Source organism: Vespula pensylvanica, chromosome 1 (genome assembly GCF_014466175.1).
Source record: "Vespula pensylvanica isolate Volc-1 chromosome 1, ASM1446617v1, whole genome shotgun sequence".
NCBI lineage: Eukaryota > Metazoa > Arthropoda > Insecta > Hymenoptera > Vespidae > Vespula > Vespula pensylvanica.
The window spans coordinates 4103671-4123187 of NC_057685.1; the positions used below are offsets into that span (position 1 = coordinate 4103671).

Genomic DNA, 19517 nt, shown 5'->3' on the forward strand with positions numbered 1-19517 from the left:
ATCAATTAAATCCTCTTTTACAAATAATAAAATCATTTAATTTCTTACTATGAAAATATTTATACGTATATATATAAATTCTATGTATGTACATACACAAGTGAGATGAAAACTTTGTATACTTAGGTACATAAAATTTAAATCGAACATGATCTACGTTGTATATTAGCGTAAATTAGCATAATTTAAATCGTATTGCTTTCTCAATATCTAATACATTTAAAATATATAGTAAATATTTATAAAATAAAAATCTTTTACTTAACAATTATAATTATGTATTAAGAAAGTAAAATTGTAATTTTATTATTTTCACATATATTTTGTTTTATATGAATCATTTCATAAGAATGCATATAAAAATGGATTAATTATTTATTGTGTAGTATTAAAATATTAAAAAAGAAAAAAGTCATTAATTTAAAAACTGTTAATTAATTGATTACTTTTCTCGATCTTTCTGATTAAAATACAATATCATTAAGCGTCCATTATAGAAAAAAGATAATAAAAGAAAGTAGCGCTAGTGTATCTCTTATGAATGGACTTTGTATATCAGCTCATCTAGAACAAGTTGCACTTTTTCAAGGTCATTGAAACTTATTATAAAGAAAGCACAATTATATTAAATAATTGTATAAAATAATCAAGTTGTATATTCAAGATGAAGTGGATATTATTTAATAGTGCATTCCTAATGTGTAATTGTTTCATTCTGTGTCAAGACATTGTATTTCCAAATGATGAGGAATTATCTCATGTGAGTGGAAATAAACCAATGGTATGTTATTATACAAAATACATTTTATGTACAAGAAATTTGTTATATTGTGATAAAAAATATTTTTTTTTTTTTTTTGTTAAGATAACAGAGCGTATTCCTGTGTCAATCCCGGATCATTGTCCAAACAATATGCTTGTTTATCCTGGTGATGGGAACAATGTTGCTTGGGTGTGCGATTGTAGACCAAGATTTTTGTACTTTCCTTTAAATGATTCATGTCATGAAGCTTATAGACAAGGACCTTGTCCTTCACAACATTATGTAGTTCTTCCTGAAGGAGAAGCAGTTCCACAATGTATTAAGAATCCATGTTTACAAGATGGTTTGGTTAAATACAATAATACATGTTATCCTCTTAGAACAATTGGTGGTCCTTGTGCACCTGGTGTAATAGGCGTTAATGAAACTAATTTTCAATTGGAATGCATATCAACTGATATTGCACCTTTTATAATAATTAAAGCACCTACAAGAAGCTGTCCTCCAGGCAGTCGTAGAACTACACTTGGGTTCTGTAAGACACCAATATAAATTTCTTTTTATACGATCTATCGAATTCTAGATATGAAAGTACTGGAAAAATAGAATGGCATATTTTTTAATGAAAAGATAAAGAATATGTAATGAGTGGAAATGAATAATGAACATTATAATATACATTTATATATAATAAGCATATTGTATATATTTTATTAATTTTTTGTAAATTGAATATTGTAATATTTAAAAACACAATTTAATAAAAATATATTGCATACTAATAAAAAAAATTATATTTCTTTTTTTATTCTATTAAAACAGTTGAATAAGTTAAAAAAATTATTGGAATTTAGATACACAAATTGTATCAATCCTTATTTCTTTAATTATTTTTTTAAATCGCTTTATTGATAACGATAAAAAATTGATGAGATGACACACTTATAGTGAGTGATACAAACAGTATCGATGTATTATGTCTCTCACATTGATTTAAAAAAAAAGAAAAAAAACAAATATTTGACTAACATAGTATCTTCCGGTTTTTAAATTTGAATTTTTTGTATGACAAGACACATACTTGAAAATTTTAAAAATACAAATTATTTAGAAAAGATTTATCTACATGATTTTTGCATATATATAATTTACAATACACTCTATATGAAAATATATCAATAGAAGACAACAAAGAATTGTTATAAATTCGAATATTGCGATCGTACTTATTACTACACAAATATTTTTAAGGTCTATACTATTCAAATTAAAAACAAAATATTAAGCACTAATTTATATTTAATGAGAGCCAAGTATACTTTTAATTTTAGGATAATATTTTGATGGCTACTTTCGTATGTACTGCAATTTGTCCTGAAAAAAATATCAACATTCATGGTTAGTAAATAAAAAGAAATACATAGATACATAAAAAAATCGCTATTTTGTTCTTCGTATAATTTTTGTTAGTTAATTTAAAAATTATTTTAGAACATGATTGTTCTTAAATATTGATTAATTTTATTATCAAAATTCGTATTGAAAACTGATCTATTTAACTTATACTTGATATATTCCGTGTATATATTATCCAATGATATGATATTAAAACAATATTATTTAATTTGTGATTGTTAAAAGTTATTTATTTGAGTTATTTTTTCGATAAAGTATATTTTTCTATTTGATCATATAGATCTGTATGCCTTATGCGCTTCTGTTACTTGATTTCATAAGTAAATTAATATAAAGTATTATTCAAGTAAATTTATTATATTTTATTTCAATATGCCTGGTGAACTGACAGCAGATGTAATTACTTTAGAGCTTGGAGGTGATTTTTTCAAATTGTTCTCTAAAACTTTTATATTTATTATTTCGGTTAAATTATTAGAATCTAACCTCACTTTATGATACAAATAGCTTATGTTATATTTCATATAGTAAATTTGTTTAAATAAATTTGCCTTTTTTTATAACTTTCGATTGAAACATTTTATGTATTGGTACTTTTTAATAATGTTTATTGCTAAAGTTTGCATATATTCTATTCACAGCTCAGGAACCATGGCCTCAGTTGATACAATTATATAGACCATTTGAAGTAGAGCAAATATTATTGCCAGACAATGCTAACTGTCTTGCTGTTCAAGCTTTTCTTAAAATGTGTAATTTGGAGTTTCAAATAAAGTCGAGAAGAGATGCTGAGTATATGTCTCCAAATGGTTCTTTGCCTTTTATCAAATGTGGTGCATTTGTACTATCCGAGTTTGATAATATAGTGTCCTTTATTTCAAACAAAGGGACAAGTTTATCCAATCATTTAAAACCTGTAGATAAATCAGATATGAAAGCTTATATTTCTTTAGTCAACAATGTATTTGTGAACGCAGAACTTTATATTTGTTGGGTCGATCAAACAACATTAGAAGAAGTAACTAAACAAAGACATGGCAGTGTTTATCCCTGGCCTCTTAATCATTACCTGAATTGGCAAAAACGAAAGCAAGTTATAAAAAGACTTACTGTACTTGGTTGGTATAATAGGACTTTAGAAGAAGTCTCTAATGAAGTTGAAAATTGTTGTGTGATATTATCAGAAAGATTGAATGGGAGAAACTTCTTTTTTGGTGACAAGTAAGTAGTTTTAATATATATGTTAAAAATATAATCCAACTTTCATTTTTATACACACAAGTAAAGTAACAAAAAAAAAAGTAACAAATTATTATAATTTGAATCTAACTTGTAAGACCTACAGAACTTGATGCCTTGGTATATGGCCATATACATGCTCTTACCAACTTCCATTTCCTTCCATCCACACAAGGAATTAACACAATTATCCACATATTCCCTCAACTTATGGACCATGCTTATAAAATTAATAGTATCTACTTTAATCAAAAGTTAGACCAAACCAAAGAAGATACACTTGAAGATGATTCTATTATAAAAGACTTTGAAGTAATAGAAAAACCATCAGAAAATTCTTTGTGGTATAACTCAGATTCTCCTGAATCTCTTCCACCATTATCAGAAGATTCATTCATACTATAAATATTGTTCATAGCTTTTCTTCCCAAATTAATTTTATTTGATACTGAAATAATGCATGGAAATTTGCATGTAAATATATGCATTTATTTTTAAAACCTAATGTGTCTATAAATTTTATTTATTAATTTTAATATTAATAATATTAATAATATTCTTAATTATTATTTCTACAATAATTTTATTTTAAAATTATTTAATTAATTATGTAGAAATCCAAATGAATTGGATGCCCTTGTCTTTGGACATATTTTTACGATTATTACAACACCTCTTCCGAACAACGTACTGGCGAATATTGTCAAGAATTTCCCAACACTTGTGAATCTCTGCAAACGCATCGAGAATAGGTATTTTCAGCGTTCGGATGATTAGATAAGGCTGCACTCGGACTTCAGGTACATTGAATTGAGTTATACTGATTACAGCACAATCAAGTTCCTATGTTATGCAACAGATACTACTAAAGATGAAAATATTAGTAGAAATATTTGCAGTATACAATAAATACGTCCATGTATATATATATATATTTCCATGTATGGACATTATATTTATTGTAAATTTATTACTACATCAATAATTACAAGAGAATTATCAGATGAATGAATAAAAATCAATATCAACATACTTGAAGTTCGAGTTAAAAGATAATATGATAGATCACATACTGTAATTGTTAACAAGATAACTAAATATAATTATTAATCACACAATATTTTAGTGTTGAATGCAAAATAATACTTAGGAAATAGATAGCTTATAACAAATATAACATTTTTCAGCATTTTTTCTCTACAAACATTAGCAGTCAAATAGATTAACAAAACGTTGGAGACAAGAGATAAGTGACACATCTAAGGAGATTTGTAATTATTGCAAGAATATATAAAACTTATACAAGGTGTTTTTAACATTCAGCGAAAAATTTCTTTTGGGTATTATTAAAACATTGATTATAGTAATACTCTGTTCTCATGTTAAAAAGATGAAAGAGTTATTTTCCATGTACCTGTGCATAATATTCATGCTACTTGTACCAATAATAAGTTTATAAACATATATGCATCATATGTAGCGTTCATAATTTTGTTGATACCAATGAATGTAAACAGATGATAATAATGTTATGATACTAAATAGAAAATTTCTTTATTCTGGTATTTTCTAAGTTCTCTTTAAGATGTACATTTTTTTCTATTCATCTTTATGTAATCATTGATAAATTATAGGTAATCCTTATTTAAAGTTGTATGTTATTGTGCTTGTTACTATGTTTTTAGTTGAAATACAATGTGTTATTGTTAAATATGTTTTTAAATAACAGAACAGAGTAATATGATTATTTTTTAACAAAGATGGAATATTTCATCTTCTTCACATAACTTATTTTACAAATTAATTTTTATCTAGTCACCTTAAATCATTTCTCATTAGACTTATGTATATGATAATATATAAATTACAATCATTATAAGACTCTACTATATGGTGTATTAATATATAAAGTAGTGCAGTCTTATAAATAATATAAAATTTATTTTATCAAATTCTTTCATCTATTGTTACAACTATTTGACTATTACTTCTCAAGTATTTAATAATTATGCAAGTACTTTGTAAATACATATAATATATTACTGATTTTTTTTTTCTTTAAAATTTGATAAAGATAAAAGAATTTGAAATAACATTATTAATAAATAATTATTCAATGAAACAATATAATTAATATCTTAGAATAATATTTATCTGCGAAGTTGAAATATTTGTATCTCATACTTGATTTTATTAATTTTTTATGGAGTTTTCATTTTGAAAATATTTTTTAAATAAACATTATGTATATTTAATATTTGTGTCACTTACCTGTGTAGTGAACATGTATAATAATTAACATTTATTAATGATTAGATACATGTTTCTTGTGTCCAGCGCTTCTGTTATTCTTATATAGATAATTATGTTTTATTGAGCACAAATTATATATATATATATATATATATATATATATATATATATATATATCATTATATATTCATATTTTCTCAAAGATATATATATATATATATACCAATATGTTAAAACCAGATATTATGAAGAAAAAGTTATGTTAAAATAACAATGATATATAATGACATTTAATATAACAATATAATGAAAATATCTATTTATAGTTAATGTTACATATATTATTATTAATTTCTGGAATAATAATTGTATGATTGGTCTAGCACAATGAATAATATTGAAGCTATTTAGATTAATCCACCATATTGTTTGTGTAATATGAATAATGTGTATTTTTATCTTGTTATATCACAAGATTTTACAAATTTGTTCCATTCCTTTTTATGTAAATATTTATTTAACATATCTATTGTTATGACGTATTAACCTTTATTGATGTAAACTGTTCTTATCATGTATCTATATGAACGTATAAACAAAATGTTTTAAATGTTATTAAAAAAGAGATGTACTTAAAAAAATGTGTATTTTTGAATCCTTCCACGAGAAGTCAGTTACACAAATACATATAAAACAATACTCGTTCATGTCGTGTAGATGCTTAGTTGGGGAAAGAGTTTCGATTGTTTGACACGTATGCTAAGAGGCACTACTGCGCCTTCGTATTTACAATGAAAATGGCTAAAAACAAAATTTACGCAAAAACTTAATTCTTTGAAATTCATATTCGATTTTGATGATTAAGAGATCATTCGAAAGATAATAGATAAATACCTAAATTTATCTTTTTAGTATATTAAAAAATGATTCTTTTGCGTGAAAATTACATTTAAAAGTAATCTTTTTTTAAACATGTTTTATGTAAAGGAAATACTTTCTCCAAATTCATTAAAGCTAATCTTGTATGTTTATTTTTTTTCTTCCGAATGATTGTTTGTTTATCAAAATTGAACTGAGTTGACCAAAAAAATTTTTAAGAGAAATTCTTGTAAACACATAGGATAGTAAACAATCCTAATACATACCATTCTTTATTCTGGATAAGGAATAAAATATATATATATAAATAAGATATAGTATATTTAAAAAAATCAAGGTTCTGTAAAAATTAACTCATATATCATGAATATTTGAGTATGACATTTTCTAAAATTTTATTATGCATTAGCATTAAAGATTCTCACAATTATTTTCTAACATTACTGGTTGAATGTATTGTTTTACAGGTAGTTAATATTGGTATACATGTTTGTATAGAATAACTCAAAAAATATGCAACAATTGATAATAAAAGAATATACAAACTTTAATGTATATGAGATGTTAATACATGCATATGGTAAGCATATGTTATAATAACATGATTTAAAATTTATTGCAATTTAAAATTTGATGCCAACCATGTGCGTGTGGTTTTTTTGTGGAAATCATAAAAATTTCCAAGATAATACAATTCTTGTTATAATGTTATGTATTATCTTAGTTAATTTTTTTTGATACAGATTATAAATTACATATGATTTTATAAACCTGTATTTATCTATCATGTATAATTATATAATTATATTACACACACACATATATATAATTATATAATTACTAATATATTCTTATACATAATGTATTCAAACAATCTTCAGGCTATAATACTTTATTGTAACAATGTAATCAACGAAAGATTTTCATTTCATTAAGATATCAGGGCTGAGATCATATTTTTCACATAACTATGATGAGTATGTCATTTTTCTATATATTTATAAGCAAATCGTCTCCAAGTTTATATTTTTCTCATATTGAAATAACAATGATTTCCATAATGACTTAAGCTTAATAAAATACATTTATAGTAAAACTATTTCAAAATGTTCCCATAGAAGCTTTTACTAAATTTGTGAATATGAATTACTCTCATCTTTAAACAACTACTGCCAAATATTTTTAGTATAATTAACATTTTGTACTTAAGGTACACATATTTGATAGCTCATCATTCGTCTCTGAATATTGTACTCTATAATTTTTCCTCCACCTTTTTGCATATGTACTGCAAATTCATGTGCAACTACTTTAATTAGAAGTATATACTTATATATACTTATAAGTTTTAAATGCAAAGAAAAGAAGTATAATTGTATACTTGGAAGTCAGAAAAAGTTTGGAGATTTATTTGTGTATATTTATATGCTTCTAAACAAATGTTTTCATATTTACTATGAAAAGTATATATATATATATATATATGTTAAAAATAAATGACACTATTTATTGTTGTAATGCTATTAATTCAAACAGGAATGAAGGAGAAAAGAGAAGTTGGCATATTATTAGAACAATAATAATAATATTCAAAACTAGTAAAATATAATATTGCTTATTTTGATTGTTGAAATTTATTTATACTATTTTTTTACTTTGAAAAAAAAAGAGCATTTGATAACTACATATTCTCTTTTCCCCCATGTTCATAAATATAATTTCGAATTTTCTCTGTATAATTAGTGCTCATTACTAACTTTGATAAATTATGTGATTTCCTAGGATAACAAGTAATGAACAAAACAAACAGATGTAACAGTATTACACCATATTTTTCGTATATAGGGAAATATATTTTATAATGTAAAAATAATAAAAAGAAATGCATATTCTTTGAAAAAGAAAATTCATATGTCCAGAAATTAGTTAAATTTTAATAAAATATATTATGTATAAAAACTATTCTTATGGAATATTATTACCGAGAGGAACTAATTTTTATAAATAATGCAAATATATAGGAAATTGGTAAATTATACAAAAAAATCAGATATCATTTCAGGAAAATATTATATAGATGAAGTGTTAAATATTATTTATGGTATTGTTAGACATATTCAACTGATGAAATTAAAACAAAATATATGAAATAAAAACTTTAACTTTGTAAACTTGCATTACATAAGATTGTAATCAGTAATGCTAATGTTGTTATGTGATATCACTGACTTATTAAGACACAGATTTGATATATAAAGAAATTAATTGTCGAAATTAATTGTCAAAATCGATTAATTTTTAATCTCGTGCAACATGAAATCTTCGAAGATATTCTTAAGTTTATGTTATATTTGTATTACTATATAACGGTAGACGATCGAAAGTGATTCCATTACGGAATTGGAAAGCATGAACTATCTCTTAAGGTTGCATGAAACTGTTGAATGTAATTCACTAATATTTGTTATATTTATGCATAAAGATAATTAGTGAAATATCAATAAATTTTTTGTAAAGTGTTCCTTCCATTAGAGAAACAATTATCCTTTAAACAACAAATAATGTTTTTAGACCTTTTAGGTCTATGAATTTAGTTCTACTCTTCAGGCACACTCTCTTAAGACATTGCATTGAGTATAATAACGATACACGTATAATGTGTTATACGTGTATAGAATAATCGTTTGCATTTTTCACCACGGATATACACATTGCACACACGCTTTCACGCACGTCTGAAGACTGATAATAGAATTCTTTTTTTGATCCTATATTTCAGTCAGTACTAAATTTTAATATGGTACCTTAATTAATCTGGTGGTAAAAAACTGAACAATCGAAATTGTTCTCTAATGTGTGGTCTAACATCTCCACCCTATAAAAAAGATATAATTTTATTTTTTATAATTATTAAGTATCATAATACATTTATATTCATAATAATATAGATAAAATACAACATACCCAATTAACTAAATTTTCTAAAAATGGTAATAATTTCATTAATTCGTTATCTGAACGGTCAGCAAACCAGCTTTCTATAGGGATGCCATTTTCTAACTGTACAAAAAAAAAAAAAAAAGAAAAAACAAAAATTGAATTTATATGAATTTGAAGATAATGCTAGAAAAAATAAAACCTACCTGATATCCGAATGCTTGTGGGCTATTATCAATGATCACAGTTTTAGATAAATCTCTTCCAAGTATAGACAAATCTTTAATATAATTCCCATTAACACATACACAATGTTCTCTGAATAAGCGATATTTAATTAATTTTCTTGTTGGATCCAAAAGATTCATTAATTTGTTTGCATAAACTCGTTTACTAGCGGTAAAGAGTATTACTTCATATAACGATGATACATGTTCTAAAAATTCACGAAAAAATGGTCGCGTTCTAACAAACACTGTGTATGTTATATCTTGAAAAACTACTGGAAATTGAAATGCTGCATCAGATAATTCTTGTAAACTACAATGTACGAGAGTTTCATCCTGTGATAAAAAAATTATTGTTATTTTTATTATTACTATAAATCTGGCAATCGGTTATCTCTAAGATAATACGTACCAAATCTAATACTAAACTAAATTCTGGACTACTTCGTGTTTTAAGAGGTAAAGCCGGACATCTGGCTCTCATTGCTGGAGTCAAAGGTGGTAAATGTTTGATAAAGACATATGGATCAAATGGCTCCCATTCCTCTTGTACTTGAGTAACCATATTTTCGACATCACAAGTTTCTACTATCTCTTCACTACCAACTTCCATATACTCGGCATCATGATATTCACTATCGATATCTTCAGCATCATATTTCATATTAATATTACCATTTGTATCAGAAGGATGATGGGCATCTATATCATATACACTTGTAGAAGTATTATATTTGGGAGTGGAATAATCCACAGTTCCTTCAAATTTGGATGAATCATTTTCAATGGTATACTGGCTTTTTGATATACTACTATTGTTCTCATTATTATTGATAAATGGATACTTTCCACTTCCAAAATATTTTTCAGATGAATATGTACTGCGAGTGCTATACATTGATGTTGAGTGCATTAAGCTATGATTTTCTTCAGATATTTCATTTGGTAAACAAAGCGCGGAGTAATGCAATGACAGAATATCTGCAATATAAATAATATTATTGAGAATTAAAAATAAGATATAATATAAATTTCTACTCATCATACCTGTATTTCTATTGCCTTCGTCATCAAGAAAACATGTAAGGTCTAAATGAGATCCTAAAGATGCTGGAGGCATTAGATCAGTCAATGATGATGTTCCTGCAGTTGAAAATTTAAATTCTTGTGATGGTGTTGGTGTACAAAACAAATCAGTATTTAAACTTGATGAATAAAGTGACAAAATAGCTATATTCCAGTTTTCCTTGGATTCTTCTGAAATTTTAGATTCTACGGTTTCTTTCAATGGCTGTGAAAAAACATATATCATACTATCAATGAAGGTAGTTGGAAAAAAAAAATAATATCACCTGAATTAGAAAGAAATCATAAAAAACGTCTTCCCCATTGTAACTTACAAGAATAATATCCTTTTGTGTAGTGCGATGTAGAGGAGTTGATGTAACCATGGATCGTTTTATACATTTTCTTCTACGAGGGCCCCTCTCACGTCTACTAGGCGAAGATTTGGCAAAATGTAAAACATTTTCTTTACAAGCCTACGAAGATAATAATCTTGTTTGAGAATACTGATTATTAGTCCGCGTATTAACCAAACGGCTTCAATTGTAGTTTTAAGTAATTTGTTTTTCTTTATTGTTTCAGCGAAAGAATGTTTTTAATTACTTAACATTCTTGTCTATCTGTCAGTCACTCATTAATCATTAACCATTAAGTGTTGGTTAGTTAGTAATTGTGAGTTAATAAATAGTGAAGAATAAATGACCTGCAAAGATCATTTATGATAAACACATGAAAATAACAATGTGTTTAAAATGGTAATGATAAACATTAAGAATTGATACTTTAATTTATAGATTGTGAAGTGACTACACATATGTTAAGCTAAATTAATATTTTATATAATAATTTCATACTTACCTCTTTTAAAAAATTTGGAGATCTATGTCTCCACCGAGTTAATCTGCTGCATTTACGTAATGTATTTATGCGGTGATTACTGCTAGAGATGAATGGTACCTTCCTTGCAGATGCTGCTTGCACTCTGCCAGTAGATATCTTACTTCCTGACACACCGCTTATGTATAAACGGCCGCGCAGTCTTCTACTCACATGTTCACTTCTTAACCACATTTCAAAAGAAAAATTAAATGTCCTAAAATAAACAATACAATTTAGTATATAGTATACTTGGAAAATAATTTGTAATAAAATCATTAATAATTATATTTCTTATGTTTTATATATTACAGTTATCAATAATTATGAAATATTAACTAAGTTCAAGCAGTTATCCTTACTCTGCTTTTTATAAATCTAATTCATGCACCAAATCAGCAAACAAGCTTTGACTAAAAATATTCATCTGGTTGCATGTACGATTACTGATTCAGGAGTATGCTATCTTTAGCAAACAGCTTTATACATCAGTAAAGAGAATGCCTCAAGCAAGAACATTCTGGATAATAGTTATGTTTTGTTAACCATCCATGAAGTTCTTCTTATGAATGTTAAATATACATTTTGATAACTTCTTTTAAAACTTGATAATACACTTGAGCACTGTACACAAAATACAAAAAGTTCTTACTTACAAAAAATAATTATTCTAAATAGAAAATGTATGAATTACACATAATTTCCGATTAATTACTTCAATATTAAGATACGATGAAAATAGAAAGTAATTATATTTTCGTTCATTATTTTAATTAATCATCTTACTGTTTGTCAAAGTTTGTAGAAATTCGTCGAGCTGCCAGAGTCTAAAAGATATAAAATAATCACCGGTAGACCGGGCTTTAACGGAGGAACGCGGTTCGAGAAAGATTCGATGAATAAGGTGTTTTAGTTTATCGAATGCAATTATTGACACTTTCTACTTTTCGTTTATTTGTATGTTCGTACTGATTAGAAATTGCGCGGGAAACGAGTTCGATTGTTCGAAAAAAGAAGCGTCCAAGATCTCTGGAATTTTGTCGCGCGTATGCACACACTTATACATATATATAATGTGTGTGTATACATACATACATTCAAATGTGTACGTTGACACAGAGTTAAAGTAAGTACATATTCAGGCGAAGGCATATATCGATTTATATGCGGTGTGATGCAAGGTTGCGTTCTGTCAGTTTTAGCAAGACAATCAATGCATTTTCGCACCTAGAAATTCCCGTTTGATAAACGAATCGAAAGAATATACGATAAAGAAGACATTTCTGTCGGTCATCGCCCCTAACGAACTCTTCTTGGCTACATACGAATCGATCGAAAGTTTGAAAGTGCAATACTGCGCCGCGGCAGCGGCGTCGGCGGTAGCGGCGGTACCCAAAACGACACTATCACCCAAAAATTTCCCGCGAAAATCTCTCGACCTTGGGGAGTTACACAAAACAGATTTCAAATGTACCACTGCTTACCATATCCTTTAATTCATCAGGACGCACACGTCAAACGTCGGCGAATCAACGATGTATCCACCCTTGCGCGAGTCCCATTCAAAAGCTTCGTTCGTGTTCACTTTTCATCCCCTCGAAACTAAACAAACATGGCTACAGCATCGCTCGAAAATACTCATTGGTCAAATGTAGTACGCGCTTTAACAATTTATCGACGCGTAACACGAAAATTTCACTGATTTATCTTCGATAATTATTTTCTTTTGAATAATTAAACTCTGATAATTATCGTTTATATCGTTTTTCTTACGTCGAATTCGAAACTATGTTGTTCCGGTTAATAATGCGCCATCTGCCGGATACTTCACGCTGACGTTGTTCTAGAATGATGCGTAGTAGCGGCCATTTTCTTGAGATGTTTGCGAAAGATGATATATAATATATGATTATACTTTTCTTTAATATTCTACTATAGGTTGCTACTGTAATTAGCCATTTTTTATTACATTCAGATAAAATATTTGATAATTATTTACATTTTAATATTTCAATAAATATGATAACATATTTTTAATCTGCTAAGAAATATTTTTAAGAATTATATATTCAGAGGTATTTAATGAGTCAATATCGTTCTATTTCTATGTTTAATATTATGAGAATATTATCGCACATGCGCATTAACGTTTCTCAGATTATTAATTTAATTTCTTAATGACATATATATTTATGTACAAGTGTGGTTAAATATAAATATATGAGAGCTATATGATACATGATGAATAAATATCCTTACACAATTTTAGAGATTCGATTAAAATTGACATATGCATGAATTAATATTTTGGATGTTTTAAGTTATATAGATTGTGTTTACTTGAATATTTTGAAGACTGCTTTAATTTTCATTATATTTTGTGATGAAAATGCGCCTTTTTCTACCAAACTAAACATAATTTCATCACGTGATCTTCCCGCCATGCACTGCAATGAAGATTTCCCGCCAAATCTAGTTGTACCAGACGCCAACAAGTGGTGATCCTGCTGACAGTAGTGATCCATCGAGATATGATCATTGTTCTGCTTATAAGAGTAGGGCCTACCTCATTGGAGTTAAAACACGTGAAAATTGATCTGTTAAATCTATCTGTTTGGACAAGTAAATTAAAATAATCGTTATATCACATATACTTATCAAGATGTATGTAAAAGTAAGAACAATGGATGGTAAACAGGAGGCAATATTAACAATTTCTAAGTTAACTGAAGTTGAAGATTTTAAGGTATGATTTTTAAAGTTGTTATAATAAATGAAAAAGTTTTCAGAATTTTATAAATATTTTGAGTTTAATAATTTAATGCTCCAGTATACAGTCTTAAGAAAATTCTTCTCTCTTATTATATTAACTCTTTTTAATATAAAACTATTATGAGTAATAATTTATATTTCTTTTAATTTTGTTCAACAATTTGTTTATATTGTTATAAGCTACTTTTGTAGTTTGCTCTATACATTAATTTTTTAATATATATGTATATATAATTCTAAAATTAAAAGGATCATTATATATAAAAGTAATTTTTATATTTTTAGCGTGAAATAGAAAAGGAATTATCAATAGAAGTTGATATGCAACGGCTGTTCTTCCGTGGCAAACAATTAGAAAATGGTTATAAATTATATGATTATAGTATTAATTTAAATGATGTTATACAATTAATGGTAAAAGTTAAACTAGATAATATAGATAATAAAGATAAAGATAATAAAGATAATGAAAATAGTAATAATAAGAACAATAGTAATAAAGTCAAAGAAAATACTGAAGTAGAGGTTATTGAAGAACCAAATTTAGAAGAAGCAGAAAGTTTATATTATAAAACTGGAGATGCTGTTGACTGTCTTGATCAAGTGCATGGAGCTTGGTTTGAAGCAATTATAAAAAAAATATTTAAACAAGAAGAAAAAATTATTTATAATATGCAATGGGAATTTGATAATCATGCACCTCCATTTAATGTACCTGAAGCATCTATTAGACCTCGTGCTAGAAGACTTATACCTATTGAGGATTTGCAAATAGGTCAAAAAGTAATGGTAAATCATAATGTTGATGAGCCCAAAGAGATAGGACTTTGGTATGATTTTACAATATCAAAAATTGAAAAGAAAAGAAAATTACAAGAGTTGACTGGAACTTTATATATTGGCAGGTAATCTCTCAATTATGTTTATTTATAAATTGTATCTCTAATATATTTAGATATTTATATTAATATATATATCTTTGTATATATAGAGATAATCAACTTGAAGGTCATAAAATAAATCCCAAAGATGGAATATATGACATAGAACCTCCAAAACTTTTGTCTGAAAGAACACCAGAGGAAGAGAACTATATAAGTAATGGTACACGAAGACGAGTTGCAGCTTCTTGTACTAACTGTATGGATGATCCTAATGAAGAATGTAAAGAATGTGGATGCAGAGTTTGTGGTGGTAAAGAAGATGAACATAACCTACTGCTCTGCGATGAATGTAATTTTGCATATCATTTACGTTGTTTAAATCCACCTTTAACATCAATCCCAGAAGAGGATTATTGGTATTGTCCTGAATGTAAAAATGATGAAAATGAAATTGTTAAAGTAGGTGATTGTTCTTTTATATATTAATTTATTTTAAAAATAAAACAATATCTTAATGTAAAAATATTTAATGTTTTCAAGGCAGGGGATAAATTAAAGCAGTCTAAGAAGAAAACTAATACTAATGAAAATAGCAATAAAAGGGATTGGGGAAAAGGAATGGCTTGTGTAGGTAGAACAAAAGAGTGTAGTATAGTTCCACCAAATCATCGAGGTCCTATACCAGGTGTAGAAGTTGGTACATGTTGGATATACAGAGTGCAGGTTCATATATTACACAACCTTATATATATATACATATATATATATATATATATACATACGTATTGTAATGTGCATATTGTAATGTTCTAATCTTTTTATTAAAGGTTTCTGAAGTCGGTGTACATAGGCCACATATAGCTGGAATACATGGTCGTGAAACTGATTGTGCATACTCCATTGTCTTATCTGGGGGTTATGAAGACGATATTGATAATGGAGATGAATTTATGTATACTGGTTCTGGAGGCAGAGATTTATCTGGTATAAAAATGTTCTATAAATTTTATTCCATATATTTGATGATTTATACATGTATATGCATTTTCTATTATTTTCTATGGTGACTACAGGAAATAAAAGGACTGCTGAACAAAGTTGTGATCAAACATTAACAAGGATGAATAAAGCTTTAGCAGTAAATTGTAATGCTAAACTTGATCCAGTAAATGGAGCCACAGCTGAGGATTGGAGAGGTGGAATCCCTGTAAGAGTTGTACGCAATTTTAAACTTGCAAAACATAGCAAATATGCACCAAAGGAAGGTAACAGGTATGTATGATATTAAATCCTTTTCTCGTTTCTTCTCACTTATATTTTATGATATATAAATTCATAAATATTAAATATACAAATCATTTATATGAATGCTAATATTATATATCTATTATTTTGAAAATAGATATGATGGTATATATAAGGTGGTAAAATATTATCCAGATACGGGTAAAAGTGGTTTTCGCGTATGGAGATACCTATTACGCAGGGATGATCCTGCTCCTGCTCCATGGACTCGAGAAGGTCAAGCAAGGATAAATGCACTTGGTTTAAAACCATTATATCCTGATGGTTATTTAGAAGCAATGAAAAAAAATCAGCCAAATAAAAAACGTGTTATCGAATTGCAAAATGAAGAATTACCAAGCTCTAAAGAGACTGTACAAACCAGAAAAAAACAAAAACGTGAAATTTTTAAATTGGACAGTGAACTTATAAAATTCATAGATGAAGATACTGCTAATGCAAAAATTTGGGACGAATGTCGTTTAGCTTTATCAAATGGAAAAGCTGCTTTTTTACAACGAGTTTCGGAGAGGTTTGTAATATAAGTCTTTGTAGAAATTAAAACAGTTAATTAAGTATATGATAAACACTTTTTTTTTTACAGATTTACTTGTGTTTGTTGTTTAGAAGTTGTTAATAATCCTATAACTACACCTTGTGCTCATAATATTTGCCTTACTTGTCTAAAACGAAGTTTTTCATCTGGAGTTCATAATTGTCCATCATGTCGTCATAATATGGAGAAGGATTATAAAATGGATGTCAATGAGTCTCTTGCTTCTGCATTATTAATGCTTTACCCAGGTTACAATGTTGGCAGATAGCATCATAAGTATAAAAAATATAATGAAGCATATAAGCCACAGATACAAATAATTAAACTTATTGCTTTTATATACCATAGAATATAATGTATCATGTGGATCCAAAGCAAAAAGTCTTATCTAAAGAGATATTAGGACAAAATTATTATTATATTGTTAGTAGAATTGGTTATACATTATTAAGGTAGTTATATATATCATGTTAAAAATATAATTACACATGCTGCAAAGAATGGAAAGGTTTTGACAAAGCAAATATTTTTATAATTATTTTCAAAACATGATCAATTATATATTTGGCATCACACAATCATTATAAAGGTGTCACTGATTTAATTCAAAATCAATTCTTGTAAAATAATTATTGAATTAACTTCATTGGATATAAATTAGATAAAAATATGTGTGTGTGCCTTGTAGAACTAAAAAAGTTGAAACTATTTAGCATAACAATAAAATGGGATTCTAGAAAAGTTTCATTTACGATTTATTTCTAATACCATTTAATTAAATGATTGATAGTGAAATTAAATTAAAACGAATTTACATTTATATTATTTATAAGATAATTGTTATTAATATAAGAGGATAATCAATTGACATTGTAGCTGTTTGTTTTTGTTATATTGATATCTTCTGTTTGATATATATAAGCATACTCATAGAGTGGATAATATGATTATCATCAGCATTGATCAAATAGTTCTAATAATGTTTTATTACAATATAAAATATTTAACAATCAAACTTAGATTGTTATATATTGCAGGAATCATTCCATATTCAAATATTCTTTATTGTATTACATTATTTTTATAATAATAATTTTATTTATTTATATATTTATCATTTCTTATAATTTCATATATAATAATATTATATTATTTTATTATTAAATAGGTAAAATGATTATATATTGTCTTTTTCTTTTCGTTTATCCACAGGAGGTACTATTTCACTGATCCACTTTAGATATTGTTCATTACCATTTTGTATCTAAATTAAATTTTTAATTTAAATGATATGTTAATAAATTCATATTTTATTTTACAAAAATATAGAATAGTAGAATATTTATTTATGTAAAGTAAAACAAATAATGAATAAAATAAAATTAGATGTTTTACTTACAGGCAAGGTAATTACTTCACATACTTTATAAGGATGATGACTCCTAAATAAAAGAAAGATTAATTTATTTTTCTGATGCTAAACTAGGTGTTATATTATTGACTTACTTAACATATTCTGTTAACACATCTACTGTATCTGTCCTTGTTTTTATCATCTATGTAATAATTAAATAAACATGATAAATTGTTCTTTCTCAACAATAATTTTGTTATATAGATAATCACTTTTATTATTCTTACCAATAAAAGTTCAGAATCCTCATTTATTTCATTTTCCCATTCATACCTATGTATAATTAATCAATAAAAATTTAATAAATAATTTTCTTAGATACAAAATATATATTCTAATGTATATAAATAGATATTCTATCTTATTAAGATATTAAAAAATGCTTACACTGAAGTAATTTGAGGAATAATATTAACACAAGCAGCCAGTTTATTCTTTACTAATCCACTGCAGATATAGAAAAAAAAAAATTTGTTAATTTTATTATAATTATTCGTAGGATAAACATAAAGCTAGCTTCAAATTTTATAGAACTTATAACTTACTGTGCCAATTGTTTCGCTACTGTATTGTCAGGAACGGTAACATAAGCGACAGAATGTATTCCCGTAAAATTACTCATTGTTCGAGTACCATGAACACGAATGTTTCTTAAAAGACCAAAAATCATCAATAATGTCAACGCAGACTTACCGTCCATTCGAACTGCTTTCGTAAATAGTAATAGTACAGATCTACAGAGGTTATTAAACACAATAAATTTAGAAGATTTTCGGAAGAAGTTCTAATTGGTTAATATTAATCAATTTGCCATTTTTAACCAATAGGAGTGAGGATCTCGACAACCAATGAAAGCGTAGGAAAAGAGTATAAGAAATTACCCGACATGCCGTAAACAATTTGAATTATTAGAATATGAAAATGATAATATTCTAAATTGATAAAAGATTAA

At 26.5% G+C, this 19517-nt stretch overlaps 5 protein-coding genes across 13 annotated transcripts; 3 read left to right on the forward strand and 2 right to left on the reverse strand.

The window, feature by feature from the left end:
* The first annotated feature begins 525 nt into the window (after positions 1-525).
* Positions 526-1512, forward strand: LOC122630890. Its single transcript, XM_043815924.1, has 2 exons — positions 526-781; positions 866-1512. The coding sequence occupies exons 1-2, from the start codon at positions 665-667 to the stop codon at positions 1313-1315; spliced, it is 567 nt and encodes a 188-aa protein (XP_043671859.1). The 5' UTR covers positions 526-664; the 3' UTR covers positions 1316-1512.
* A 424-nt stretch (positions 1513-1936) lies between these two features.
* LOC122630856 (metaxin-2-like) lies at positions 1937-4882 on the forward strand. Of its 4 annotated transcripts, none has more exons than XM_043815860.1 (4): positions 2013-2161; positions 2821-3400; positions 4033-4170; positions 4606-4882. In XM_043815860.1, exons 1-4 carry the CDS (start codon positions 2107-2109, stop codon positions 4637-4639), a joined length of 807 nt encoding a protein of 268 aa, XP_043671795.1. In that variant the 5' UTR covers positions 2013-2106; the 3' UTR covers positions 4640-4882. The 4 variants fall into 4 exon arrangements, with proteins under 4 accessions (XP_043671777.1, XP_043671795.1, XP_043671786.1 ...); XM_043815870.1 differs by lacking the exon at positions 2013-2161 and adding an exon at positions 2332-2597; XM_043815842.1 differs by lacking the exons at positions 4033-4170; positions 4606-4882 and adding an exon at positions 3517-3923 and having other exon boundaries at positions 1937-2161.
* Positions 4883-6918: 2036 nt separating this feature from the next.
* On the reverse strand, positions 6919-13506 carry LOC122630801 (CTD small phosphatase-like protein 2). Of its 6 annotated transcripts, none has more exons than XM_043815753.1 (9): positions 13140-13506; positions 12018-12279; positions 11638-11872; positions 11115-11255; positions 10762-11005; positions 10127-10695; positions 9694-10050; positions 9515-9610; positions 6919-9425 (listed from the first exon to the last, which is right to left on the reverse strand). In XM_043815753.1, exons 3-9 carry the CDS (start codon positions 11848-11850, stop codon positions 9360-9362), a joined length of 1686 nt encoding a protein of 561 aa, XP_043671688.1. In that variant the 5' UTR covers positions 11851-11872; positions 12018-12279; positions 13140-13506; the 3' UTR covers positions 6919-9359. The 6 variants fall into 6 exon arrangements, with proteins under 6 accessions (XP_043671688.1, XP_043671679.1, XP_043671694.1 ...); XM_043815744.1 differs by lacking the exon at positions 12018-12279 and having other exon boundaries at positions 13140-13257; positions 13324-13504; XM_043815759.1 differs by lacking the exon at positions 13140-13506 and adding an exon at positions 12442-13124.
* A 590-nt stretch (positions 13507-14096) lies between these two features.
* LOC122630778 (E3 ubiquitin-protein ligase UHRF1-like) lies at positions 14097-17441 on the forward strand. The gene is made up of 8 exons (XM_043815669.1): positions 14097-14401; positions 14713-15332; positions 15419-15770; positions 15852-16034; positions 16139-16295; positions 16385-16583; positions 16714-17127; positions 17200-17441. The coding sequence occupies exons 1-8, from the start codon at positions 14318-14320 to the stop codon at positions 17417-17419; spliced, it is 2229 nt and encodes a 742-aa protein (XP_043671604.1). The 5' UTR covers positions 14097-14317; the 3' UTR covers positions 17420-17441.
* A 678-nt stretch (positions 17442-18119) lies between these two features.
* On the reverse strand, positions 18120-19372 carry LOC122630898 (protein CutA homolog). The gene is made up of 6 exons (XM_043815938.1): positions 19111-19372; positions 18953-19012; positions 18793-18838; positions 18658-18707; positions 18551-18593; positions 18120-18415 (listed from the first exon to the last, which is right to left on the reverse strand). The coding sequence occupies exons 1-6, from the start codon at positions 19263-19265 to the stop codon at positions 18329-18331; spliced, it is 441 nt and encodes a 146-aa protein (XP_043671873.1). The 5' UTR covers positions 19266-19372; the 3' UTR covers positions 18120-18328.
* Positions 19373-19517: the final 145 nt, after the last annotated feature.